Here is a 13,363-nt window from a genome sequence, read left to right as displayed (position 1 = left end):
ATTTATTGATTGGATTAAGTGTTCATTTGGTATCTTTTAATTTAATATTCTTATAAAAATAAAGTAAATCTAATTTCAGCATCTCATCCCTTTTGCCTACAGAACATGTTAGCATTAAGCTTAGCATTAACCTCTTAAGTGTTATTTGGGGGAAAAATGTAAAAGGAGGACTGAAGGGGTGGCCTTTAGCAAAATACATTAAGAAAACGCTCAGTTGAATATGTTAAGTACATTTTTTATTCTTAAGATTTCTCAGAGTCCTTAATACAGTAATGTACATTTTAGGGAGACAGCATACATCATCATCCATATTTATTTTATTCTAGTACCTTTAAGTTATTTATATTTTTGCCCTCGAGGTACACATATTGATCCTTTTTTTTTTTTCTTCACATCTTGGTCCTTATTGGAAAATACTGTCCTACAGAACAGTTTGAAAAATACTAAATTAGCATGAGAACAGAACTATATTTAGAATATTGATTTTTTCTTTCCCATAGATGCAGCATATTAAAAAGCTGGTAATGGATGAAGATGATGATGGGTGTACCCCTCTACATTATGCGTGTAGACATGGGATTCCTGTCTCTGTAAATAACCTACTTGACTTTAATGTGTCCATTCGTTCCAAAAGCAAAGATAAGAAATCACCCTTACATTTTGCAGCCAGGTAAGGGTCAGTTTATGCAACACCTGAACATGTCTTTTCTCTGTTTAATATTTGCTTTGGAAATGTGAAACCTAATTTTTTTCAAGTTATGGGCGAATCAACACCTGTCAGAGGCTTCTGCAAGACATGAGTGACACGAGGCTTTTGAATGAAGGTGACCTTCATGGAATGACACCTCTCCACCTGGCTGCAAAAAATGGGCATGATAAAGTAGTTCAACTTCTTCTGAAAAAAGGTGCATTATTTCTCAGGTAAGGATATGTGGTCAGAATATTTATATATTCTTTTTAATTGGCCATTTTCTGGCTGTTTTTCTACCTTATTTTTATGATGGCTAACTTTCTAAGTACTTTTATCCATCTTATTTAATCCTCAAAATATATTTGACTTCTCAAATATTGAAAGGGACATCAGTATTATTTCTAATTGACAGGTAAAGATGTCACAATTTATAAAGTTGAAGACTTCATTCGAGGCCACAGAATAAGTAGCTTTGTGCAAAGTAGTTCTCAGAATCTTTGAAATACAGTTCTTCATATTTTGCTTCATCATGCTACCATCCTTTTATACAGATACATGTACACACACACCCCATACAAATTCAGACTTTTTCATTTAGTCTGATAAATGATGGATGTGAAAATCTCCCTTCACGCTGCAACACCAGACATGAAGAATTCCTGAATTTCATTATACTGAAAGGAAGTCTAACACAAGGAGCAAAGACAAAATAAGCATTAAAAAGATGTAGTATAATTAAATGACATCTTTGTAAAAAGAAAAGTTTTATAGAAGTTTGGTGAGCTATTTTATAATTTTACCAGCACGGGAGCAAAGAGCTCATTAGCCTAATTTTCAAAAGGCCATGTTCATTTTTTTTTTTTTTTAATCAGAGCACCAATCATGCAAAGTAGGGTTGCAGCTGCAGAAGGAATGCTCTACTCAGTTCCTTCCTGCCTCCAAGGAGGCACCAGGCAGTGGATGTGCAAACAGGATCCCAAATGGATCCAGGCAGAGACTTGTTGCTTAATTACATCATAATAACTGAAATGGCGAGGTGGACTTTGCACCCTAAAATAATTGCTCACGAGCACTGAAATTGTGTCAGATCTCATGCTTTTTTTTTTTTTTTTTCTATCTCTCATTTGGAAAAATGACAAGCCTTCGTTGTATTTACATCTTGAATTTCTGTGAGAAAGGACAAACATTTTCTAAAGGGATTAAGAAAGCATCTTTCAGAGCACAAGCGGAATGCTCTCTTCAGACCTGAACACTTAGAAGAATAAGTAGCATTAAGCTAGGCATTTTAAGACCAAGTGTTGTAAGATGATATTATTATCATTAACAATACCTAGTGGCCATGAAGACTAATACTACCATCATGGATTTTTTTAAGATTTTATTTTTAAGCAATCTCTATACTCACCGTGGGGCTTGAACTCACAACCCTGAAATCAGGAGATGTGGGCTCTACTGACTGAGCCAGCCAGGCACCGCCCCCCACATCATGGCAAATTTTTGATATGATATTCAGTGAAAGAATAAAACATTTAAAATAGTGTGTATAAGTACATTACAGCCTTGAAAAAATATGTACGACAGAGACATGCTAACTCTAGTTTTACCCACCCCCAGATGGTTGATAATGTGTTTATATACTTTTATATGTTAATCTGCTAAATTAAAAAATATGTGCGAATCACCTTCTAGGAAGTCTATTAAAGGCCATTAGGTTTGAAATTAGCTCGTTTGTTAGAAACATATAATACTTAGTTGCTAGAACTCAGACAGGCATTTTGTTGTTGTTGCTGTCCAGCTCACCTTTCCAATGGGCAGCATCCTTCCCACGATTCATCTGTGAAGTGAATGCACAGTCTTTTCTTCACTCTTTCACAGTGACCACAATGGCTGGACTGCTTTGCATCATGCTTCCTTAGGCGGGTACACTCAGACCATGAAGGTCATTCTTGACACTAACTTGAAGTGCACAGATCGGCTAGATGAAGAAGGGGTATGTACTGTGTTCCTCATACCTACCCAATGGCTTGGCATAGGAGAAACTTCCAAAATTGCAAGAAAGCCTCCTTCTTGGCCACTCTCTTTCCTTCCTTGCTGCATTCATACTTTTTGGGGGGTTCTTCCTCTGCAGGGGAAAAGAATAAGGAGAATGCCAATGGGGTGGATGTGTGTTGAGAATACCTCTTTTAAGTCTCTCAGAGACTCCACAGGCCCATGTAGATAGATGAAAAAATTTTCACTACTCCCTGGTGAACCTAGAGAAATGACGAGGTTAGGGATAAGTTTTCATAAAACTAAGTGTATTAGATTTGAAGGACTATCCTTTATTCTGCTATGATATTCTCCCTTTTTTTTTATGGAGTGTATTAGGATAAATGCGCATTGTTTCATGAAATGATAGAGGGTTGTCACTGCTTTTTAAAATGTCTCTATGTGGCGAAATTAAAGACTGGCAACCTTCTAGAAATCTTTGGTTTTTTTTTAAAGTCCACAAGCCTGTGAAAAGCTCAAATCTGGAAATCACTGCTCTAAGACGATAAATCTCTTAGAAGTATTCTGTGTTCACGCCAATATCCTTACCCTGAACGTTTGTCATTTATCCTTGTGGAATCATCCCACTGCAAAAACAAAACAATGCCCTTGGAATTCCATACACACACACAGACAACACACACACACATAGTGTTTGAATTATAAATTCATTATGTGATGCCTGATTCTGGACACGGGCTTTAAATTTTATGTATTTTGGTATTAAATAGTTAAGTTTGTTAATAATTTAAGTAGTTCAACAATGAAAGCAGAAAAATAGCCAAAGGATGACCAGCCATTGTTACTGGATTTTCTGTGTTCTTTTTTTTTCTGAAAGAACACTGCGCTTCACTTTGCCGCAAGGGAAGGCCATGCCAAAGCCGTTGCACTTCTTCTGAGCTACGATGCTGACATTGTCCTGAACAAGCAGCAGGCCTCCTTTTTGCATGTTGCGATTCACAATAAGAGGAAGGAGGTGGTTCTTACCACCATCAAGAACAAAAGGTATGCGGTCTCCCTATCCCACTGTCATTTAGCGTCCTCTGGCATGCAGGATGATCCACAACCTGAGAGGAAACAGGAAAAGAATAAGTTTCAGCTGTTAATCAACATTCCTTAAACATCAGTTGTTTACATACGATTTTTAATTAACTCTTTGGGTAGCAACAGATGTGTTACTTAACCTCTCTGGTTTTCGGTTTCTATCTGTAAATTATGGGAGCATAGATCACCTTCATAACACCCATGTAAGACCATGGGGTTCAGGCATGTGTCATCTAGTCATTGTCTAACACTCTCTGCCCTGCTCTACCTGAATCTGTCCAACACTCTTTTGCCAACAGAAATGTCAAAACGGAATGTTGGTGAAAATAATCTCCAAAGTATATCCATGCTGTTACTAAGGCCATCTATAGGAATTTCCCATAACACATGATCTTTTGTTGTGGTGGATTTTTAAGCCATACTGTAAGGAGTTTTAATGATGAAGTTGGAGGGTAGTTTGTCCTACTTTTCATACATAAATTTTTGTATAATCACAGATATGCTCAAGGGCCCAGTGTCACCCAGTCATGGACACAGAGATGAACCATGTCCTATTCAAGACCAATCAAGCCTGTGTTTGTTCTCAAGATCCCCCTGCTGCTCATTTCTTTGAAACACTAGTCCATGCAAGTGTGCAACTGGACATTTTCTACTGATTATGCAGATATTCTAGATGGATTTTACTGATAGGGTTAACAGAAAATTTGGGTGCTTTTTAGAAATAGTCTCTTATGACATAGATTGGATCTTGGAAGTAGATGTCTCTTCTTTACTTCCTGTTGGGGATTTATTTCCCCTTTGGTATCATAAGTATCTTCTTGTTCTGTCCAATTGGATGGTGATGAAGAAAGGAGCAGGCTATGCAATCTCCTGACAGAGTTCATGCTTATTAATGTACTTGACACATGTTGTTTTGTAGTTTAATGCAACATATGATGTATACATGGATTAAATGCTAAATATCTTGTGTCCAGTACTGTGTTGGCTGTTGTATATACATGAATGTGAATATCTCTACCCAACATGACCAGCTCACACAATTTCACGGTTTCAGGATGAAAAGAAGGTAAAAGCTTGCCTTCTTTAGAAGGCATTTAGAGAAAGAGAACAGTGATCATAACAGGCATCCTGGAATTTGCCCACATTTCTAATTTCCATTAATGGACAATAATTTCCTATTATTCGATTGATCTTGATTTACATATTGGTTCCACTGGAACAAATTCAGGTTTCTCGATTCATGTATTGGTTCTATTGGAACAAATTCAGGTTTCTTGTAAAGATATAATCTTGAATTTCAACTGGTAGCTTTGTTGTATGGAACAGAAAGATTAAGACTTGTGTTTGTTTTATTATTATCACCATTGTTATTTTTTACAGATGGGAAGAATGCCTTAAGGTTTTTAGTCATTATTCTTCAAGCAATAAATGTCCAGTCATGGAAATGGTAGAATACCTCCCTGAATGCATGAAAGTAAGCTCTCTAGACAGAACTGCTTCTGGTTATATGCTTAGCATATCATATGAGGATTTATTGTTGTAATCACAATGTAGATAATAGTAATTTTCATTTTTAAAGTAAAATTTCTTGTTTCCCATAAGCTAACAGGGAAGTTAGCCAGCAAGTATTTAGAAAGGACCTACTTGGACTAAAGAATGTTACTGTTGTGTGGAATATAGGAAAATATGGTCAACAGATTTTTTTATTCAAATAATCCAAGTCTAAAACCGAGAATACTAATGGTGGTTGCTGGCTTAATAAAGTCTCTAGGTGTTTTCTGGGGGCATGCATGTTATTGTTTCAAATCTACAGTAGTTGTTAACATTTAAAACCAGGATGCCTCCCTTAAGGATCCACATATATGGCTTTTTGTAAAAATCAGAAGATCTGGTGACTGGGCCTCCTGCTCATGAGGCAGGAACTGCCAGACTAGTAGCAGCTGCTTCCTTTAGATGGGGCAAACACTCTCCCTTTTGGTACACCCCACCTCTTCCCTTTGTATACTCCGTCCAATGCCTGCTGTTGGTTGCCATGTATTGTCATTCTGGTGCAACTTCTCTCCTTGTAGTAGAGAGAGATTTCTCTATATCTGCCTCTACTCAAACTGTGAAGACAGAAGCCAGCCCAGGGAGAGCCAATATTTCAGAAACAATGGGAAAGAGCTTTTAAGGCTGGCACAGTTTTTTCATTTACGTTACCTGCCTGGCCTCTAAGGACCTCCAAATGTGTGCTTCTCTGCTGGATTAAACATATACCCCGCATGTGACTGGACTCCTACAACAAGAGAAACACCCATGAACTGTTGAGGATGTGAGTGTTTAAGGATGCAGATAAGAGACCTCCTTGGGAAGGTTGAAGTTTGAAGATTGGGATAGATATAGAATAATAATAAAAAGAAGGACATTGAGTGTCATTCATAGGGAAAAATATATTCAAATACTGGAGGAAGCAGTGAGACATAGTGATACAAGGGACATAGAGCCAGGTTCAGAGCCTGATGGTCCTGGGATTTAGTCCTGGCTCTGCTTCTTGCTGTGCTGCTTTAGGCAAGTCATTTCACCTCTCAGCTTTATTTTCTGCTTGCTTTCTTTTAAAAAAAATTTTTTATTTTTTATTTTTATTTTTTTTAAAGATTTTATTTATTTATTTGACAGAGATAGAGACAGCCAGCGAGAGAGGGAACACAAGCAGGGGGAGTGGGAGAGGAAGAAGCAGGCTCCCAGCAGAGGAGCCTGATGTGGGGCTCGATCCCAGAACTCCGGGATCACTCCCTGAGCCAAAGGCAGATGCCTAACCGCTGTGCCACCCAGGCGCCCCTAAAAAAATTTTTTTAAAGATTCTCTTTATTTGAGAAAGAGATAGAGTGCAAGCAAGGGGGGCGGGGAGAGGCAAAGGGAGAGGGAGAAGCAGATTCCCTGTTGAGCAGGGAGCCCAATGACGTGATGATGCAGGGCTGGATCCCAGGACCCCAGGATTATGACCTGAGCCGAAGGCAGCTGCTTAACCGACTAAGCCACCCAGGCACCCCCATTTTCTGCTTTCCTTATCTCTAAAAATGTTGCTGATACTGATCTTGTGAAGTGATTAGAAAAATCAGAGGTAAAATATATGAAGTATTCAGGATGGTGTTTAGCTTATATTATACCTCCTATTTTTATACTGCTTCTGTGGTTATTAGTACTACAGCTACTCACACTTACTATTTTTATTTATTCAGTAAGCATTTAGTATGCGTTAAGTGCTTCGCATGCATTTTTTTCTTTACAGTATCTAATAGAAATTGGAGCCAGTCCAGTCCATAAATTACCATTTCAGGTGCTTAAATTTCATCAATATTGGGCACATAAATATTCAGGATTGAAAATGATCTCAGAATTTCTTACTTAGTAATTCCAGTTGTTGGAAAGTACTAATGAATAATCAGAGTATAGACAGATTTATATACAGAAATGTTTTCTGCAGCATTATTAATAATAGTAAAAAAATACATGTTAGAAATATTCACATATGGAAAACATGGGATAGAACTGAAGAAATTATACCAAAATGTTATTAAGAATTATCACAATTGTAGGATTATGATAATTTTTTTTCTTTTTTACACTACTTTTTTTATAGTTAGTTTTCTATAATTTCCTTGTATTTTAATGTTGTGAATTTTTCCTTAAATAGGGAAACATGAAGGCTTTTCAGTTTAGCCTCACGTGACACATTTGAATAATTTACATAATCCCTCCCCCTGTATACCTCCACCTTCTCCCAACCTCCCCCACAGCCTATCTTCATTTTGCTTATGCTGATGTTTATAAAATTCTCAGTCTCAGACCTGCTTCTCTGGTTCTGCTTTGCGCAGCACTACTGACTAGCTTTGTCTTTATTTCTTTTATGATGCCTTTATTATCACTGCCTGGTCACCAACAGAGATTGAACTTTTTTAAGTCCCTCTGGTGCTCGAGACCAGACAGGACAGCAGTGCCCTGCCAGTGGGGTCTGGGTCCCTGAAGAGTGCTGTCCAGTCCTCCACCCTTGTGTTCTGCAGGTGGGGTTGACCAGATGCCCCAGGAGTTTTGGGCAACACACTGGTGGGATCATCTGAGGCTTTGTGTCCAGACTCTGTTCCTGGAGGGCAACCTGACGGGGCAATATTTTTTTCTCAAGATGAATTTGGGTCACCAGAAAGGTGCCAATACACAGATTTGGGATGACTGAAATTGTTTATGTTAATAGGCACCCCATAAAAATATTTGTCCCTACACACCCTAGAGGTGTGGCTCTAATAATCCCTTAAGCATTCCCTCCTTTTCTTAAGCATCTAGAGGGCCTTTCAGTATTGCTGCGTGTAACAGCTATTCCACACTATGCTGTCATGCTGCTCTGGATGAATACTTCGTCAGTGTTGCTCAGCAAGTGAGGTACAGAACCCAACACAGCACTCCATGCTTGACAATATGGAAGATGACACCTGACCAAAGACCCCAGTGCTCAGCCGTGAGGTCACACTTACAGACAATAAATTATCACTATAAGATGCTGAGTAAAGAAATCCTTTATATATTCTCTAGAAGCCCAGGACATCAAATCTTAGGCAAAACTCATTAAATTTCTTACTCAAATTTTAGTAAATGTAATTTCATGCTTAATTACGTGGTACATTTTCTGAATCACTTGGTATTTCTGAGGCATTGCAGTGGTAGTTGAAACACTTTATATTTTAAACTTTGATCCTTAATGACATGGATTATAGTTTATCCTTGAGGTACCAGAAATAAAGGGAAGGGAAAGGAATATATTGGGTATGATTTTAGAAAGGGAATCAAATCTTGTCTCTTATGTAGTCTTCTGACTACTATCTGAGCCACTTTTTCTTTCTTAAAGGTCCTTTTAGATTGCTGCATAATACCCTCCACAGGAGACAAGTCCTGCCGAGACTACCATGTAAGTTTATCATGATAATTTAAAGTTTATTCTAATTCTTTAATGACTATTAAAAACAATGTTATTAGTTTCACAGTCTCAGATGTTGGTAACTATGGTCTTCATTTGTTATATCATCTACTTGTGAGAACATTTTTCCTCCATTTTCTCCCAATAGTTTGTTTCTAATAGCGTTATGTAGGGTTGTTTCTAGTCTTTGTATTTTCTTCAGTAGTGTTGCCTGAAGAATGAAGTTCCGAAGATCTAAGTGATCTTTTGAGAATTCATCTTCTTCCATGACTACGGGTTCGAGAAGTTTAAGTAACAGCCTTCTAAGATATATTTTTTAAATTTTTAAAAAGGTTTTATTTATTTATTTGAGAGAGAGAGAGAGAGAGAGAACACCAGACCATGAGTGGGGCAGGGAGGGGCAGAGGGAGATGAAGCAGCAGACTCCCCTCTGAGCCAGGAGCCCCACTTCGGGGCTTGATCCCAGGACCCTGAGATCATGACCTGAGTCCAAGGCAGAGGCTTAACCAACTGACCCACCCAGGTCCCTCTAAGATACTTATTTTTTGAAATTAAGATGAAATAATTTAATCTACATTTCTTCAGACAAAATGACTCAATTTTATTTGAACTACTTAATTTTCAGCAGAATGATAGCCTTGCATATTTGATTCGTCAAGACCTATTGTGGGGGTATATACTGGACTGTTAATTTTTTCAAAATTTTATCTTTTACAGATCGAGTATAATTTCACATATCTTCAGTGTCCATTAGAATTTACCAAGAAAGTAACACCGGCCCAGGATATTACATATGAGCCTCTTACAACCCTGAATGTAAGTCTGGTGTTTTCATTATCCAGGTAGTTTCTACATGGGTTCTATAATGTTTTGGTACAATAGTTCTAGGAAGGGGCCTGGAAAGAATTCCACATTAATAGTTTTAGGTCTCTGTCCTCCATGTGTCCTAACCCTTTATTTTTTAGGAAAGAAAGTAGTCACTTTCTGTAGTTGCTATAAGTTGATCCGCCTTCAAGTTCCACAGTCTTGATCACTTTAGTCCTAATGGTCATGACAACATAGGCTGACAGTCAGCACTTGCTCCCTACCTCTGTCCATCTAAATATAAACATATATATTTAAGAGTTTCCTCCATGCAAAACCACGGGAAAATTCAAGGTTGACATTTTATAGTCATAGCTTCCAAATCAGCTAACCACTGGGCTCCATGGTAAACTCTGACCTTTCAGAACCTCTTAGATTCTTCTGGAGGAGTGATTCTGATCTGAAAGCAGGCCCAACATGCGCAGTTTGGACCCAAATTGCCCAAGACACTTAAGATCAACCAGCTCTTATTCCAAAGAGTACCTTTACATTTCCAGCAGGTGGAACTTGAAAAACATGCCAAGGTGGTCCACTGCAGTCTAAATCAGGGGTCTCAAACTCAAATAACTACAGGGGAAACAGGTAACAGATGGTTTAAAAGGAGGTCAGCTGTCAGCATCAACAAATTGGTGCCGTGTGGGAAGGGCAGCCCAGCCTTATAAACACTGGCAACAAATTAATACTGTGTACAAGCAAAAGAAAACCTATTTGAGGGTTGAATTTCCAAATGTGGTCTAGGGTCTAGATCTGTGCTGTCTAATATGGTAACCACGAGACACATGTGACTACTTAAAACTAATTAAAATTAAAGTTAAAAGTTCATTTCTTCATTTGCAGTAGCCACATTTCAAGTTCTCAGCAGACTATGTGCCTTGTGACTCTCCTTTTGAACAGCACAAACATAGGACATTTCCATCATTGCAGAAAGTTCTATTGGACAGCACTGGTCTAGACCAATTGGGAATTTTCATTCACTTTAAATGAGTTCGTTTCTCTACATGGAAGCCTTTGGTACAGACCGTGGTATCAGCCATCACCTAAGTGATATCTAGAAGCTTACTGAGTACTTGGAGTAGGAAGGATGCAGAGTCAGTCACATGGACTTTATGCCCACAAGGCTGGCAGTGGAAACTGACTCTCACATTGGCTTTATGCAAAGCATTTTAGCTCTGCTGGAGTATGTTATGTTTTGCAGTTGTTATTATAGTCCAGACTCAATAGCCAAATGACCTAAAAGTAACTACTACAGCTATACTTAGGAGAATTTTTGTGTATGTATGTGGAGGTTTTTAAATTGTAATTTAAAGAATAGGCAATACCTCTATCGGAATGCATTGTTTCCACCACCAGAATGAGAATAGGAGGAAATAAAATCTTTGTAGGTTCTAAAAAGTAATAGACGTAATAAAATATAGACTCAGAATAATTTATATGAAACAGTCTTGCTTGAATAAATACACTTCTCTTAGTGGATGACTTTTGGCATGATTGAATAGTTCTTTAATAATATGAGAAACCTCTCCTTATTATAACTGAGCTGAGAGGGGTTCTTCTGGAAGGATAGCTGGTCTGTCACAGGAAATTATTGTGCACAGAAATCTGAGAGCCGAGATGGACCTGTCAGTGCTTAGATTCAGGCAAGACAAAAGCCAGTCCCTTGGGCAGCTCTCTGCCAAGTTAGAACACTCCACACCTCTCTTTCCTCCTCAGGGAGAAGCTAGGAGTTGGAAATTTTCTCTCGATCTCACTGCTCTGTGCTGGGAGAGGGACTATGGCGAGTGAATGCCGTGAATGTTCCTGCTGTCTTTGATGTGGTTCTTCTTGGCTACAGGCTCACTTGGGGTGCAGGAACCTCTTAACTGGTTTTGGTATTTCTCACAAAGGCAGTTGTTGTAGGTATTGGTATTAAATAGTTGATGTCTCTTCTCTCCATGGGCATAGGAGGGTCTGGGACTTTCTGTTGCATCCTGCTGACATCACTTCCTCTATGTATTTCTTGAATAACTAAAAATTAATTTGGGGGCATCTGGGTGGCTCAGTTGGTTAAGCGTCCGACTCTTGATTTTAGCTCAGGTCATGATCCTCAAGGTTATGGAGACTGAACCCCATGTTGGGCTCCACACCCAGTGTGGAGACTGCTTAAGATTCTTTCTTTCCCTCTCCCTCCTTCACTCCACTAAAAAAAAAAAAAAAATTGAAATAGATACTAGTAGTTCCCAATAATTCATGAAAACCTAATAATGTACAAGCTAATTTACTATTTATGTGTACTACACTATTTAAAATTATTCTAGAAAGATAAGCCTGAGTTCTTCAAGGAAAAAACAAGGGTGTAGGTCTTCCTTATTTATCTTTAATATCCTTTCCAGTTGTAATTTTGTATCAGATTAAAATGCTTATTCTATCTCAACTAGTGAAAAATTGAGACAAACTGAATCAAATAACTGCATCTGTATAAAATGGTTCTCTCTAGCTTGTTTTTTAAAATATACATTCTTGCTATAATTTTTGATTTTTCAAACTATCATAAAGAAGTGTTACTTTTACAATATTAAGTTATAAAACCAGCAAACAAAAAGCTTAGTTTGTACTTAATAGTTTAATAGAATTTGTTTTTATTCCTCTTTCCTTATTTCTCAGGTAATGGTACAACATAACCGCATAGAACTTCTCAACCATCCTGTGTGTAAAGAATACTTACTTATGAAATGGTGGGTATTAGCTAGTATTTCTTTTTAATAATGCCCCCGTTAAGTTTGTTTAAAGTCTTCTAATTAATTTAGATTTTATTATTTTAATGTTTTATACCTTGAAAAAGAAATGTGAAGGCAAATTTTGGTATTAAAATGCTGTTATCTTTGACATTAAATGAAATATTTAGGGGGTGGAAATCCTTATATAAGACATGAAGAAGCAGTCCCCCTGAGCCTTGCATTTTAGTGGACAGTGAAATGAGAGGGGTACCTGGGAAGAGCAATCAATGTGGAAGTCAGAAAGTATGAGCTAAAGTCTCTGTTCTTCCATTAATTGATGAGAGATTTTAAGTAAGTCATGATTTTCTGGGAAGTTGAGATTCCTTTTCTGAAAATGAAAAAAGGTGAATTTGAAGATATTGGTTCTAAAGTTCAATGAATTTACCAAATAGATTTCTGAGAGAGATTATAACTACTTTTTCCACTTTCTATCTTATGTATTTTTTGTTGAAATTGTGATTTATTTTTGTAGGTTGGCTTATGGGTTTAGAGCCCACGTTATGAACTTAGGATCTTACTGTATTGGTCTCCTGCCTATGACCTTTCTTGTTGTCAGTATAAAGCCAGGTATGGCTTTCAACTCAACTGGAATCATCAATGAAACTAGTGATCATTCAGAAATATTAGACACCAAGGTATTTTCAATTGGTCTTCATATTTCAACTTTTTAAAATAAAATCAAAGGTGTGATTTTTTTTCTTAAAAATACCCCATAATGAATCTGAAAAATAGGACTTTATTATAATTAGACTGTAGAATTCATAAAAGAACAATTTCTCCTAAAATCCTTTGTGGAATGAGAGGGACTGTAAACAAATAGGTCAATAAATGAGTTTGTAAATTAAAGAGAATTGACATGTATGAGATACTAGCTTTAATGCCGAAGTATAAAACTTTAAAATAGGCCTACAGGAAAGCAGATTTGTCACTGTCAGGGATTTGGGGGTGAGGGAGTGGTTCTTAGTGGATACAGGGTTTGTGTTTGGGGGTGATGAAAAGTTACAGAGCTAGAAGATGATAGATGGTGGTGGTGGTTGC

The 13,363-nt window shown here is 37.6% G+C and overlaps 1 protein-coding gene across 1 annotated transcript in view; it reads left to right on the top strand.

Annotated features, from left to right (window-relative positions):
• Positions 1 to 13,363, top strand: part of TRPA1 (transient receptor potential cation channel subfamily A member 1) — a 49,694-nt gene that overhangs the window by 23,112 nt on the left and 13,219 nt on the right. The window contains exons 11-19 of the mRNA XM_040625586.1: positions 501 to 670; positions 757 to 921; positions 2,567 to 2,681; positions 3,558 to 3,724; positions 5,144 to 5,237; positions 8,640 to 8,699; positions 9,426 to 9,524; positions 12,213 to 12,283; positions 12,798 to 12,960. Coding sequence (XP_040481520.1) covers positions 501 to 670; positions 757 to 921; positions 2,567 to 2,681; positions 3,558 to 3,724; positions 5,144 to 5,237; positions 8,640 to 8,699; positions 9,426 to 9,524; positions 12,213 to 12,283; positions 12,798 to 12,960 — 1,104 coding nt within the window. The remainder of the gene's footprint in view (positions 1 to 500; positions 671 to 756; positions 922 to 2,566; positions 2,682 to 3,557; positions 3,725 to 5,143; positions 5,238 to 8,639; positions 8,700 to 9,425; positions 9,525 to 12,212; positions 12,284 to 12,797; positions 12,961 to 13,363) is intronic.

Source organism: Ursus maritimus, unplaced genomic scaffold (genome assembly GCF_017311325.1).
Source record: "Ursus maritimus isolate PB19 unplaced genomic scaffold, ASM1731132v1 scaffold_9, whole genome shotgun sequence".
Classification (NCBI taxonomy): Eukaryota; Metazoa; Chordata; class Mammalia; order Carnivora; family Ursidae; genus Ursus; species Ursus maritimus.
This window is presented reverse-complemented; position numbering and strand designations above follow the sequence as displayed.